Source organism: Pseudorca crassidens, chromosome 7, assembly GCF_039906515.1.
Source record: "Pseudorca crassidens isolate mPseCra1 chromosome 7, mPseCra1.hap1, whole genome shotgun sequence".
NCBI lineage: Eukaryota > Metazoa > Chordata > Mammalia > Artiodactyla > Delphinidae > Pseudorca > Pseudorca crassidens.
In genome coordinates, this window is record NC_090302.1 from 64,813,840 (window position 1) to 64,826,917 (window position 13,078).

The window sequence follows — 13,078 nt, forward strand, 5'->3', positions numbered from 1 at the left end:
TTGACTGCGAAATCTGTTTTGGAAGAGTGGGGGTGGTGGATCGAATAATATCTCAAGAGAAAGAATGAGATGAGAATTGTGACTCGAGGCTAAAAGAGAAGTGGGCTAGACAGCATCTTTCTGTACAGCTTTCCTAAGTAGTATAGCATGTTAGGCAAACAAGAGACAACAAAGAATTGACCTTGTAACTACTAGAAAAACACAGAAAACCTCCAAGTATTTTATAACAGTCTGATTTATTGTTTAATTATTAGAACTTTTCTGCTCAACATCCTTCATTTAGCTCTGTTGCTTGGTAAACTAAGTAGGACCTAGACGGCCCTCTGTGATCTGGGTTCTGCTTACTTCTCCAGCCTGACATCTTACTCCCCACATCCGCTACCCCAAGACCGCACACAGAGCTTTGTTCAGTTTTCCAAATGCCTCTTGCTGTTTCCTGCCCTGTTTGCAGCTTCCATGTCTTCCAATTCCTTTTAACTTGGTGAATCTATAACTACCTTCCCAGACTGAACTCAAAGTTCTCTATAAAGCCTTTCTGATTGTGCAGGGTTGATATTATACTTCCCTCTTCTGAATCCCACTGCACCTATATCATGTATCCTGCATTTCTACCACCTAGTTCTGGGCTAGGTATATAGTCTGTATTCAATAAATGCTGAATGAACAAATAAATGAAGATTGCAAGTCTTCATGCTGCATCTATTTTTTTCATTTTTAAAAAGTGTGCAGTATAGTACATTTGGCATTTCTTGCTGTACAATATTCAATTTTGTGATTTTGCTAAAACACAAATAAAAATTTTATATTATTTAAAACTTGTAAAGTAAAAAAAGTCCTAATATCATTAGTCTGTTGTAATTGTCCATTTCGTTTCTAAGTGTTAGAGTGGGCTCTTTTCTTTCCATACACTCTTTTCTTTGAAGAAATTATCCTCTTTCTGACTAAACTATTGAAGCAGGATGTGCCTCCTTTCCTAATCTAAATGACTAAACTCAAGCCAATTAAAGTTTCAGAGTTTCAGTGTTACAGGAATCAAGGAGGTTTTAATCCCAGGGAGACAGGGGAAAGACGGCCCCTACACCTGGTTTCAGGTTGATTACAAGCCACAAGGCACTATTTTGGCATAAAAGGTTCTTTTTGTATTAAACACCTTTTCGGGAGGAGGAGGAGGTGGTGTTGAAGATTAAATCCAGAGTCAATATCCCGCCAATTTGTATTGTTCTTTGGGGAACAGGCTTTCAAAAGCCAAGGAACAAAAGAGGATTTGGTTTTCCAATCTCCCTGAGGCGGCAGCGGCTACCAGGAGAAACCAAAGTATAAATTATCAACGAGGAAAGCGTGCGTGGGGTGCGTGTATATATGTGTGTGTGTCGGGGGTGGGGAAGAGGACGAGGGTAGGAAAGGGAGCTGGGGCACTTGCTAAGGCTCTGAGGACTTTTTCGTGAGGTACCTCGTTACGTAATATTTATAACGAAAGGCGCTGCAGCTGCATCAGCGCGCTGGCCCGCATTTTGCGTCCCCGTTTACAACCACCAGCTGGGATACAATGGGGATGGGAGGAGGGGACTAGAAGCGTCCGGCAGGCGGATAGCGGTCTGAACAGCGGGAAACCAATCATTGGTGCAGAAGCGAGCCCAGGGAATTTCCCCCGGTTCTGGCACCAGACCACGGACCCCGAGGGGCTGACGTGACCCTACGGATCAGCAGGGGAGCCAGCTTAAAAATGCAGCATCTGGGATCAGTCCTCTTAAGATTTTTATTCAGTAGGCGGGGAAAAGGAGCTAGGGCTTAGAAACCTGCCTTTTCAGTCGGCTCTCTGGGGATTCTGGGACGGTGACCCGGGCACCTCACACTGAGACCACCACACTGGAACGTGGGCCGAGGGGTCCTCAGGCGGAGGTAGAAGGGGGGAGGGCCCGCGCCAGGCGCGGAACCGCGCGCGGCCGCGAGCGCGCCGCTCCCCAGCAACAGCGCATGCGCCGGTCGCCTCCCAGAAAAGCCGCGCAGCTTCGCGGGCCCGGATCTTCCAATCGGAGCCCGGCGTTCTCCGAGTGTGTATCCTGGAGCTGTCGGCTGCCGGAGGCGGGAGGAAAGGAGCCGCCCGGGCCCGGGCGGGGCCGCGGCCGGCGAAAGTCTGCGGAGGTCTGCCAGGGAAGTCGAGTCTCCGGAAGTGGCAGTTGTAAACACCGTCTCCCTGGGGCTGGTCTCCCTCTTCTTCCCCCCTGTGCTCTTTGTTCCCCCTCCCTGGGTCCTAGAGTCCGTCGTGTTCCAACAGTTTTTGCTCTGACCCCGCGGCCTGCCTGGGCCTCTTTATGCCTTTGAGATCCGAAGCTGCCCCAGGGGTCTTGGGTGTGCAGTCTGGATCACGGGAGACCCCTGAGGTAACCACCGGGTGTGGGGTTTTGGAGGGGAAAGATTTGGGCTGGGAGGTGTTCAGAGGAAAGGTATAGGGGGCTGCAGTGAGGGTTATGGGGACCCCGAGTTAGTTTGAGGCTGTTCTGTGGCAGTTCGTGTCGTCTGTGGGGACACACCTCCAGCGCCTTGCGCCGGGCCTCTGCGCCCACCTGAGGAAGATCTTCCTGAAGCATTCTAGCCAAAGACCGCTGCCTCAGTACCCAGAGGCCTCGGTAGGGACCAGAGGGCAGGACCCAGAGGGCCTGGACTTGGAGCTTCTTAGGTTTACAACTCCGGACTGTTGGGCTCTTTCCCTCTCAAGAATCAATAAGTCCTTCGAGGACAAGGACCAGGTCTTTTTCATCCCTTTTTAATAAAAATGCCAGCCACGCCCTAGACATTCTATAAATGCTCGGTAAACCAAAGAAAGAGTTTATGCTAGGCTGTCTTCTGTAGCTTCTACGCCAGGACTCTTAGGAGACAGAAGAGAGGGCTGTGAGTTTTTCCCGGGCTGTGCAATTTCTGCAGAAGTGGAGCCTACTTTTGACTGTTCTTTCTTTATTCCATGTGATATTTATCCTAGGCAAATACACTTTTTTTTCGTTTTAAGCAGATCTCCAATGATAACTGCGTAAGTTTACTTGAGAAGCAATTTCATTAGGTGTCCGACTCTTTTGAAGACATTACACATGGATGTTTTATAGTTGTTTTCATAATCTTGGTGAAAAGAACCTACCATTTTTTGTCACTTGTTTTATTGAACAGTTAGTGCCTAATAACAAAAGCCTAGAGTCGGAGATGCACTTGGTTTCCCTTGAAATGAAGAGGAAACAAAGGCAGTGCAACCTTCTAAAAGGAAAGATGAAGGCAGTAATTTTAGTCTGGAGCTTTCTGTATTAGTCTGGTGGAGGCTTTTATTAGCTCTGTGACCTCAGCCAAATCACCTAAGCTCCCTGGGCATTAAGATGCCTTATCTGTCAGATAAGGAGGATGGACTTGGTCTCTAAAGTCGCATTTCATTCTAAAATACTTTGATTGCCTCAGCCCATTTGTCTTGGTCTTGTTTTCATGAAAGAACCAAACATCTTTTTTAAAGGTGAAATGTGTAAGTTTGCTGATAGACACCCACAACACAGTTGTGGTTACTGTTGAAGACAGCACTGAGTTATGAAAGAGGATGGATTTAGGAGTCAGCCAGAATATGAGCTTCAATTCTAACCCTCCCACTGGATATCTTTACACAAGTTACTCCACCTCTCCAAGCCTCAGTGTTCTCATCTGTGAAATGCACATAATAATCTCTAGAGTTATTGGGAAGATTCACTAAGATCAGGTATGTTTAATGTAGTGTCTGGCATGTAGGAAGTGCTCAATAATAGCTTTTATCTTTTCATCCTCCCCACCCCTCCCCTTTCCCTTGATCTGTGCAGACACATTGAGAGAGATGAGTACATTCTGGATGACCCACAGGACTCAGATGTGAGGTAGGAAAACTTAGTACCAGTGGTGGCTGTGAAATCTAAAAGCAGAATTGTCTTACTTACTCTCGGGATGTCCAGACCATTGATCTCTTGGCCTCAGTTGCCCTATTACCTATTTCTAAAAACTTATTGAAGAATGATATACACAACATCCCCTCATCTATTTCAGTGGGAATGGTGAGAATAGTCCAACTTCACTACCAGGAGAAGATTAAGATATTAATACATTAACATAAAAAGCTGATTTAAACTTTGCTGTTATCCATCACTGCCCAAAGGACGCCCTGGTTTTGGCCCAGCCCAGTGGAAATTCCATCTGGATTGAGAAATCCACTGGAAGTCTGAGTCATCTCTCATTAAGAAGACCCTGACTTGTAGTTAGTTTGGAAGTGTGAAAGAATGATCTGTGTTTAAAGATATCTGCAGTATCGAGCAGAGTGCTTCCCTGACAAGCAAGGGAAGCCATGGGGTGAGCCATGTCTTGAAGGTCAATAGCAAGGCACACAGCAGAGCTCTGGAGTTAGGGATTTCTCAATCTAGGTGGATTGATGGGGCTTTGAATCGTGACATTGTCACTTCCTAGAGATGTGACTTTGGACAAGTGACTGAATATCTTTAAGCCCCAGTTTCCCCCTGGTATAAAATGGGGGTATTAATGGTATCTTCCCTTGGGGTTGGTGTAGAGTGAAATGAGATAATCTATAGAGTCTTGAGCATGATACCTGGAGAAGGGTTGTTTGCCACAGTAGGAATGACGACAGCAGGGAGTGGCTTTGGGGTATCAGTTTGTTTATAGATAATGATGAATTTGATATTTTCAAATGGAAAGCATTATTTAAAGAGTTGCACAGATACTGAGGCTGAAGAGAAAGGCTAACATTGATGGCATATCATAAGAAATTTTTAATTACACATATAGATTAGCCAAATTATTGTTTATCTTAACTTGCAACATTTCATAGGAAAGTTTCAAGTAAAGCTAGGAACATTATGTGGGGACCCTGCATTTCTTTGGCTTAGCTAAATGAAAATATTCCACTGATACTTTCATTACTGTACCTAGCTACTTTAGCTACCTCATCATTTCCTCTTTCCATTCTGATGAAAGAAAAGGGGGATTTTGCTACATCTCCGCTATATTCAATAGCATAGAAGTCCCATCATAGTTTAAATTCAACCACAGACCTACATTTGGCCCTTTGTTTATTTAGTTTTCCCAAAATACAGGTAGGACCTTGAGCCCTAGTGTCATCAAGCACTGATATCAACGAGAGGAAGAAAATAAGAGTTTGCCAAAGGAGACTATAGACAGGATATATTTTTTATGATGATGAATGTAAAAAATTAGGATATAATTCATCTAACATAAAATTCACCATTTTAAAGTATACAATTTGATGGTTTTCACTATATTCACTAAGCTGTACAGCAATCACCATTATCTAATTCCAGAACATTTCCATCACGACCCCCCCCCCCGCCCCACCCGCCAAAAGAATCCTCATAACCTGCTAGAAGTCAGACCCAATTCCCCCTCTCTCTACTCTCTGATAACCTCAAGTCTATTTTCTGTTTCTATAGATTTACCTATTCTGGAAATTTCCCATAAATGGAGTTATACAATATATGGCCTTTTACATCTGGCTTCTTTCACTTAGCATAATGTTTTCAACGTTCATCCACGTTGTGGCATATATCGGTACTTCATTTCTTTTTATCGTTGAATAATATTTCATATTTTTATATATTGGCCAATTGATGGATATTTGGGTTGTTTTCACTTTTTGGCTATTTATGAACAATGGTGCTGTGAACATTTGTGTACAAGTTTTTGTTAAAGTCCAGTAATTATCTTAGAATGTGTCTTGTTGGTTGTGCTGGGTCAATATTCTCAGATATGCAGTTTGTTGAAAGTGTGGATTAAAATCTTTGTATTTCAGGACAGTTTTCTTGAATTACAGTTTTTAGTGTTTGTTCTGTTTCCCTTGCTTTGATCTTCTTATTCAGGGACTCCTGCTGTCCGCATGTTGGTTATTCTTTGCCTATTTTCAGTATTTTTTCACTTTCTCTTGAATCATTTTGATCTCTTTCTTAAATTTTTATTTAAAAATTTTACTTCTTTTTTGTTTCATACGTCCTTAAAGGCATTTTTTTGATCATGTGTATTTACTCTTGTTCCCTCTAATTTAATGTTCCTTGCAGAAATGATTTTTAATTTCTAATTCTTTCTGATCTTTTTCACCTTATTTCTGAGGTTTTTAAAAAATTTTATTTTAATTTATTTTAATTTTTCTGATATTTATTTATTTATTTAAGAGAAGTCAGTTCAGTATTTAAGTGCTTTATTCAGTCTCTAATTCTGATTCCTATTCTTTTATGCCTTATACCATTTTGTTAATGTCTTGTAGCTCATTTTGAAGTAGTAAGTTATGATTTTCATCTGTTTTGTGGGCATGTCTTTCCGTCATTCTTTCATTTATAGGAGTCCATTCTGTTCCTTACTCTCTATTTCCTTATGTTTGTATGGGATTTGACCACTCTACTTTTCTGTTGCTTATTTATTTATTTATTTTTTCCGGTGCGCGGGCCTCTCACTGTTGTGGCCTCTCCCGTTGCGGAGCACAGGCTCTGGACGCGCAGGCTCAGCGGCCATGGCTCACGGGCCCAGCCGCTCCGCAGCATGTGGGATCTTCCCAGACCGGGGCACGAACCCGTGTCCCCTGCATCAGCAGGCGGACTCTCAACCACTGCGCCACCAGGGAAGCCCTTTTGTTGCTTATTTTTATGAAAGGTTAGTTGACCTGAACTTTGAGCAAGGTTCAGGAAAGCTTTTCTAACTTCACAGAACCCTGTCTTTTGTTTGTTGTGAGTGTTAAAAACTATGGTGGCTTGGTTCTGACATTTCCTGGTCCTCTTTCCTCCTACAGTTTGGTCTGGGCCATGTCTTTACTTTGTCTTCATTGCCCCTATCCTGCTCAGTTGTTTTTTTTTTGTTTTTTTTTTGCGGTACGCGGGCCTCTCATTGTTGTGGCCTCTCCCGTTGCGGAGCACAGGCTCCGGACGCGCAGGCTCAGCGGCCATGGCTCACGGGCCTAGCTGCTCCGTGGCATGTGGGATCTTCCCGGACCGGGGCACGAGCCCGTGTCCCCTGCATCGGCAGGCGGACTCTCAACCACTGCGCCACCAGGGAAGCCCAGCCCCTGCTCAGTTTTGATACCAGCCTCTACTGATTCTCATTAGTGTGGGCCCCTGTCCAGGAAGTAACTTGACAGTCAGTTATGAAGGTCTGTGAGGCTGGACTGTACCAACTCTTTCAGGACTCTCTTACCATACGCCTGTTTCATATGCCAGTTTCAGCTGCTGCTCTCAGGTTGTACTACAGCTCTTCCCATTAACTGTCTGTTGACCCTTTGGGGGTCCTTTCAGATGCATACTTGTTATTTTCCTCTGCTTGCTTCTCTGTAGATACCTCCACTCTGTGCAGGTTTTGTGGCTGTTGGTGGTTTGCCCTTATTCATTTGTATTTTGTAATTATTTGTTTTTTGTAAATATTGCCCATGATTTTCTAGTTTCTCTATCTAGTTACCTGAGATAGGATTTTTATAAACTCTGTTATGTAAATTAATTAGGAAATTAAACTATAGAAAAACAAAGAGACTTTATAAAAGACACACACAGGCAGGGCTGGTGTAAGAACCCATTTTGTAGTTTACATGTCACTCTTTTTTTTTTCTATTTAACCCTGTAAAAGCATTTTCAAGCTTCTTATACATATTAGTTTTCTTTTGTTGTGTAACAAGTTACCAAAAACTTAGTGGCTTCAAACAGCCCTCATTTATTATTTCTCAGTCTCTGTAGGTCAGGAATCTGGGCACTGCTTAGATGTGCCCTCTGTTCAGAGTTTCACTAAGTTGCTGTCAAGGTGCTGCTGGCTGTGTTCTCATCTGGAGGCTTGACTGGAAAGAATCTGCTACCTAGTTCATTTAGGTTGTTGGCAGAATGTATTTCCTGTTGGCATCTATATGACCGAGGGATCTGGCTTTTTACTGCCTGTGGGTTGGAGCTGCCTGCAGTTCCCTGCCATGTGGCCCTCTCCGTAGGCAGTTCACAGCGTGACAGTGTGCTTCTTCACGATCAGCTAGAGGTTGCCTGTCACTTCACTCTGCTAGGATAGAGTCTTATATAACATAATATAATCATGGGAGTGCAGCCTGTCACCTTTGCCATATTCTGTTGGTTAGAGGCAAGTCACAGGTTCTGCCCGCAGTAAAGGGGAGGGTATTATACAAGAGAGAAACACCAGGGGGCAGAGATCATGGGGACCATCTGCCTACTACGGTATCTGTTTCAGTGATCTGGAAGTTAATGAAACTTGCACCTGAGCTATAGAAGACCATTTTCTCTCTAGAAGACCGTTCAGATTTGAAGATGTTACATAGCAAAATAATACAGTGAAAAACGGTGGTTGCCTTCAATTTAGCTTTATTGAAACAACTATGTTAAAATTTGGTAAACTACCTCTTCCCACACTTCTCTGCCTAAGATCAAAACAAAATAAAAAACGCAGGCATTATTAAGGCCCTAAGTGTATAAATTCTTTCCCTGGGAGGTAAATAGAGGTTCTGTTTGTGCCTGTTGTGACACATATGCATATGTGTGTGTGTTTCATCCTTTTCACTTTATTTTTTTAATTTTTATTTTCTTGCGGTATGCGGGCCTCTCACTGTCATGGCCTCTCCAGTCGCAGAGCACAGGCTCCGGATGTGCAGGCCCAGCAGCCATGGCTCACGGGCCCAGCCGCTCCGCGGCATGTGGGATCCTCCCGGACGGGGGCACGAACGGGCGTCCCCTGCATCGGCAGGCGGACTCCCAACCACTGCGCCACCAGGGAAGCCCCATCTTTTTCACTTTAAAAATAGAAACATTTTGTATATACTTTTGAGCCTTGTACATTACTCTTGAGTATGGAAGAGTCCCTTCTAACTCTTAAACTTCCATTCTGAAGGCACTTCCTCTGGAGTCTGAGCTTTGGGGGCATGGTGGTAAGATGAAAAGATTTTGGGACTCAGTATCAGAAGAGCTTGATTGAGTCCTTGGTGTCCCCTACTTAGTAGCTGACTGGCCTTAGGCAAGTCATTTAAGACTTTCTGAATTAGATGAGTTTCTGTAATTGAAATGAGGATAATGAACCTCAGGTAAGGTAATTTATAGTTTAACTATATCAACAATGACCTTGTAGAAAGAGCTTCCGCTTTAGAGTTAGATAGATAGTAATGAGTTGGAATTTTGGTTCTGTAACTATTTGTCTTTTGACAAGTTACTTCTAATCTCTTAGTTTTCTCTGTTGAAAAGGATAATCTTTACATTGCAGTGTTGGATTGGAGTTCTATAGTTCTATGTATAAATAAAATACCAAACACAGTGCTTGACATTTTACTAGGTGCTCAATAGATTAATGATAGTGGTGTTTGTTTGTCTACCACTATTCCCAAACTTAGTATTTAGGTCCCTGGAGAAATGGGATTCCCCCCCCCCCATCTTGGTGAAAGTTCTGTCTTCTTTGTCCTAGGTCAAACTATTCTGCATCAGCTGTGTGAATCACTGACTGTTTTGAAGATCCCTTAGTGTTTGGCTGTAGGAGCCATTAGTCAGTTCCTAGCACTGTTTGAGTCTACATCTCAGTTGGCTTATTTGAGTCTCTTTTCTTTCAGTGATCTCTCTCAGGGTTGTTTATTGTGAGCAGGGACAGATCAGTTTAGATTTTTTTGGGGGGGGGGCATCTTCTAGCTATCCCTGTATACCTACAATTTTACTAAACAATTCTTTTTTTTTCATAATGGTGTGCCTTGGTGGGTCATTTATCACTCAGTGTCCTGGCCTCTCAGGCCAGTGTCCTGGCCTTTTAATTTTTATTTTTTTGGTTGCGCCACATGACCTGTGAGATCTTAGTTCCCCACCAGGGATTGAACCCAGGCCCCTGGCAGTGAGAGCTCCAAGTCCTAACCACTGGACCATTAGGGAATTCCCACTAAACAATTCTTCTATTACATCTTTTTTTTTTTTTTTGCGGTACGCAGGCCTCTCACTGTTGTGGCCTCTCCCATTGCGGAGCACAGGCTCTGGACGCGCAGGCTCAGCAGCCGTGGCTCACAGGCCCAGCCGCTCTGCGGCATGTGGGATCTTCCCGGACTGGGGCATGAACCCGTGTCCCCTGCATAGGCAGGCGGACTCTCAACCACTGCGCCACCAGGGAAGCCTTCTTTTATTACATCTTTAACCAGACCAAATCACCCCAAGTGTCACCTACTCCTTTCCTTTATCAGAGACCTCAGAGGGTTTGTGTTACAGTAATAGAAACTGACAGTGACTGTGTACTGTATATGTGCTGTGTATATTACTTAAATATCAAATATATGAGCTTGATATAGTTATCTCCTTATGGTTGAGGAAACAAGCTCAGAGAGTTTAAGTGGCTTGCCTGTGACCACATACTGGATGCTTATTGGAATCCTAGCTCAGATCTCTCTGAGACCAAATCTCATGGTCTTTCTTAGGATATTGGACTTCTGCTGGGGATACCAAGAGATCTTGTGAGATCTTCATATTTGTGTCTATTTGGAGTTAGTTAGTTATCGAGATGTTTACCCAAAGATTCCTTCATACTGTAGTAACTTACAGTTGTTGACTCTGTATAATTTGGAGTATCTCTGGTAGAAGAGTGTTCTGGAGAGAAGGCCAGGGTAAGTGACAAATGCTCTCTCCTTTCCTTTTTCCTCTTCAATCCCTTGGGAGAAGGCCTTTGAAAATTACTGTAAGATCTTTTATGTGGGAGTGCCTTGGCCTCTTTGATTGTAACATTGCATTAAAAATATTTCATTTATGAAAAAGTCTTTTGGGACCCCAAAACATCCCTGGACTGCATTTTCTTTCATATTGAATTCTGTGCCCTAGAGATAGGCACTACCTATTCCTCTTCCAGTTTAAGAACAATTAGTCACTATTTTATTACTTTTTATTTGAGAAATTAAAATAATCTAATAGTATTAGCTTATTCTTATAAGAAGGAATTTCTTTCTAATGTTCTGTCATTTTTGTTTCTAATCTTATTTAAAAAGAAATAAAACACTGTGGCTTTTATTTTATTTTTTATAACTTAAAAAAAATGTTTATTTATTTATTTAGGCTGTGTTGGGTCTTAGTTGTGGCACGTGGGGTCTTCATTGCGGCACGTGGAATCCTTTTGTTGTGGCATGCAGACTCTTAGTTGTGGCATGTGAACTCTTAGTTGTGCCGTGCATGCAGGATCTAGTTCCCTGACCAGGGATTGAACCTGGGCCCCCTGCATTGGGAGCACGGAGTCTTACCCATTGGACCACCAGGGAAGTCCCCAAACACTGTGGCTTTTAAAAATACAAGTATTTACATGTTTTTTAAAGAATAATCTTAAAAATACAGATAAGTCAAAAAACAAAAGAAAAATCACCCCTAGTCTCAGGACTCATATAAATAACTGCTGTTATATTGTTTACTGTTTTAACAGACTTCAGCCCATGTAACCTGTAAGCCACAGATGTCTTGGACAGTTTTAATCATTAATAACGAAGTATATCATTAAGCAACAGTGGGGTATTTTGAAAGAGTTGGAAGACTCATCATGAGTTTGAATACTTCAAATAATGCCTCCAGTGATATCCAAAGGTAAGCCTCCAGTCTCATCTTCTAGTTGAGGAATGCTTTTGGTTGCAGGGAGCAGGGAGAAATAAGTGGTTGGAGAGGCTGATTGTAAGAATTCTCATGGGATGGTAAGGGAAGTGGAAATTTCATGGGACTGGAGGAGCAAGAATGATGCCTCATGGAAACCAGAACTGGGTCTGGAGACTCTGTGTGGCTCTTTATGCTCCTTTGTTAACTCAGTGTACAAAAGTCAGTGTCTGTACTTTTTCCAGTCCCTAGAGACTTGCTTATTCTTTTCCACTTCTCTAAATCTTTTCTTCTGCTTATTCATTATTACTTGGCTTGCCACAATCTGTGTTGCTGTGTTTCCTCTTATTTCCTCATTGCCCCAACTCTGATTCATCACTCTACTTAAGCGTTCTGTTAGTTTTAGCTCCTGTTCATAACTGCTTCTTTTCTTGGAGTTTACATTCTAAGAATTGCTGTTGCTCATCTTTTTTGTACCATTCATATATGCCTTTGGGTGAGGTGCCTACCTTTGGTTTATTCATATCTCATGTGAATAATATAAAAACTCTGAGTCCATAATGCGAAATGGAGCCATTTCGGAGAGTGCAACTCAAAGTGTGGTTTACGAAGAAATAAGTACAGAAATTGAAAGCAAGTGTTTAGAACCTTATAATCATGTAACAGAGTAATTTTCTATTTGTTGAATCTAATAATAAAACACTTAGAGTTGAATTTTATCTATTTTTAGATTTTCTTTTTTAATTATCCCTTTTAAATGTATTTTACAGAAGCAATGGGAGTGGGGTGGGGATAGTCCTTGCTCACGTTTAGTTTGAGAAGAACTGATCTTGAGCACCTTTTCAGCAAGGATGTGTGGGTGGGGTGAGTACCGTGACTAACATGTACTTTGCTTTATAAATAGGATTTGCTATGTAAACGTTTCCTACCTGTCTTTAGGAGCTACCTGAAATCCTTTCTGGAGCAAGACAGAGAATAAATGAGTAAAATATTAATATTTTTCTTTACTAAAATTTTATCTTAAAAAGAATTTTTTCTTTTAGATGTGTCAAGGGTTAAGAGTGAGGTCGCATCAGCTGGTTCTCCACCACTATGGTGAGGAAGATGGTTCAAAGAGTGCTAAAGAGAGTGTTTTAAGGTTCTTTTTTGCTCTGATATCCTGTCTTATATATGTGCATATGTATATATACACATAGATATGTATATTTTAATGCAGATAATGCATATGTTTTTAGAATAATTTAAGAAATACAAATGAATAAAACGATGAAACTGCTTATAATGCTACCACTTAGAGTTAACTACCAACAGTATTTTGGTATTTACTTGCCCAGACCTTTTCTTTTGAACATATAAATATATATTTCAAAAATTAGAATAATATTTTACATTAGTATCTTGCTTTTTCAATTTTGGGGGGAACATCTTGCCAAATTAATATACATCTGTCATAATTTTTAATGGTTAAATTACTCTTCAGACTTCTAGAATCTGGACCGATG

General features: G+C 42.0%; 1 protein-coding gene across 10 annotated transcripts in view; it reads left to right on the plus strand.

The window, feature by feature from the left end:
• Positions 1-1,595: 1,595 nt before the first annotated feature.
• Positions 1,596-13,078, plus strand: part of CCDC171 (coiled-coil domain containing 171) — a 358,867-nt gene continuing 347,384 nt past the window's right edge. For 4 of the 10 annotated variants that reach the window (XM_067744429.1, XM_067744437.1, XM_067744435.1 and 1 more), the window contains exons 1-2: positions 1,986-2,381; positions 11,416-11,573. In XM_067744429.1, coding sequence (XP_067600530.1) covers positions 11,530-11,573 — 44 coding nt within the window. In that variant the 5' untranslated portion in view covers positions 1,986-2,381; positions 11,416-11,529. Of the gene's footprint in view, positions 1,900-1,984; positions 2,382-3,824; positions 3,879-5,454; positions 5,575-11,415; positions 11,574-13,078 lie in introns of those variants that run through there. The other 6 variants (XM_067744438.1, XM_067744436.1, XM_067744434.1 and 3 more) reach the window with 4 other exon arrangements.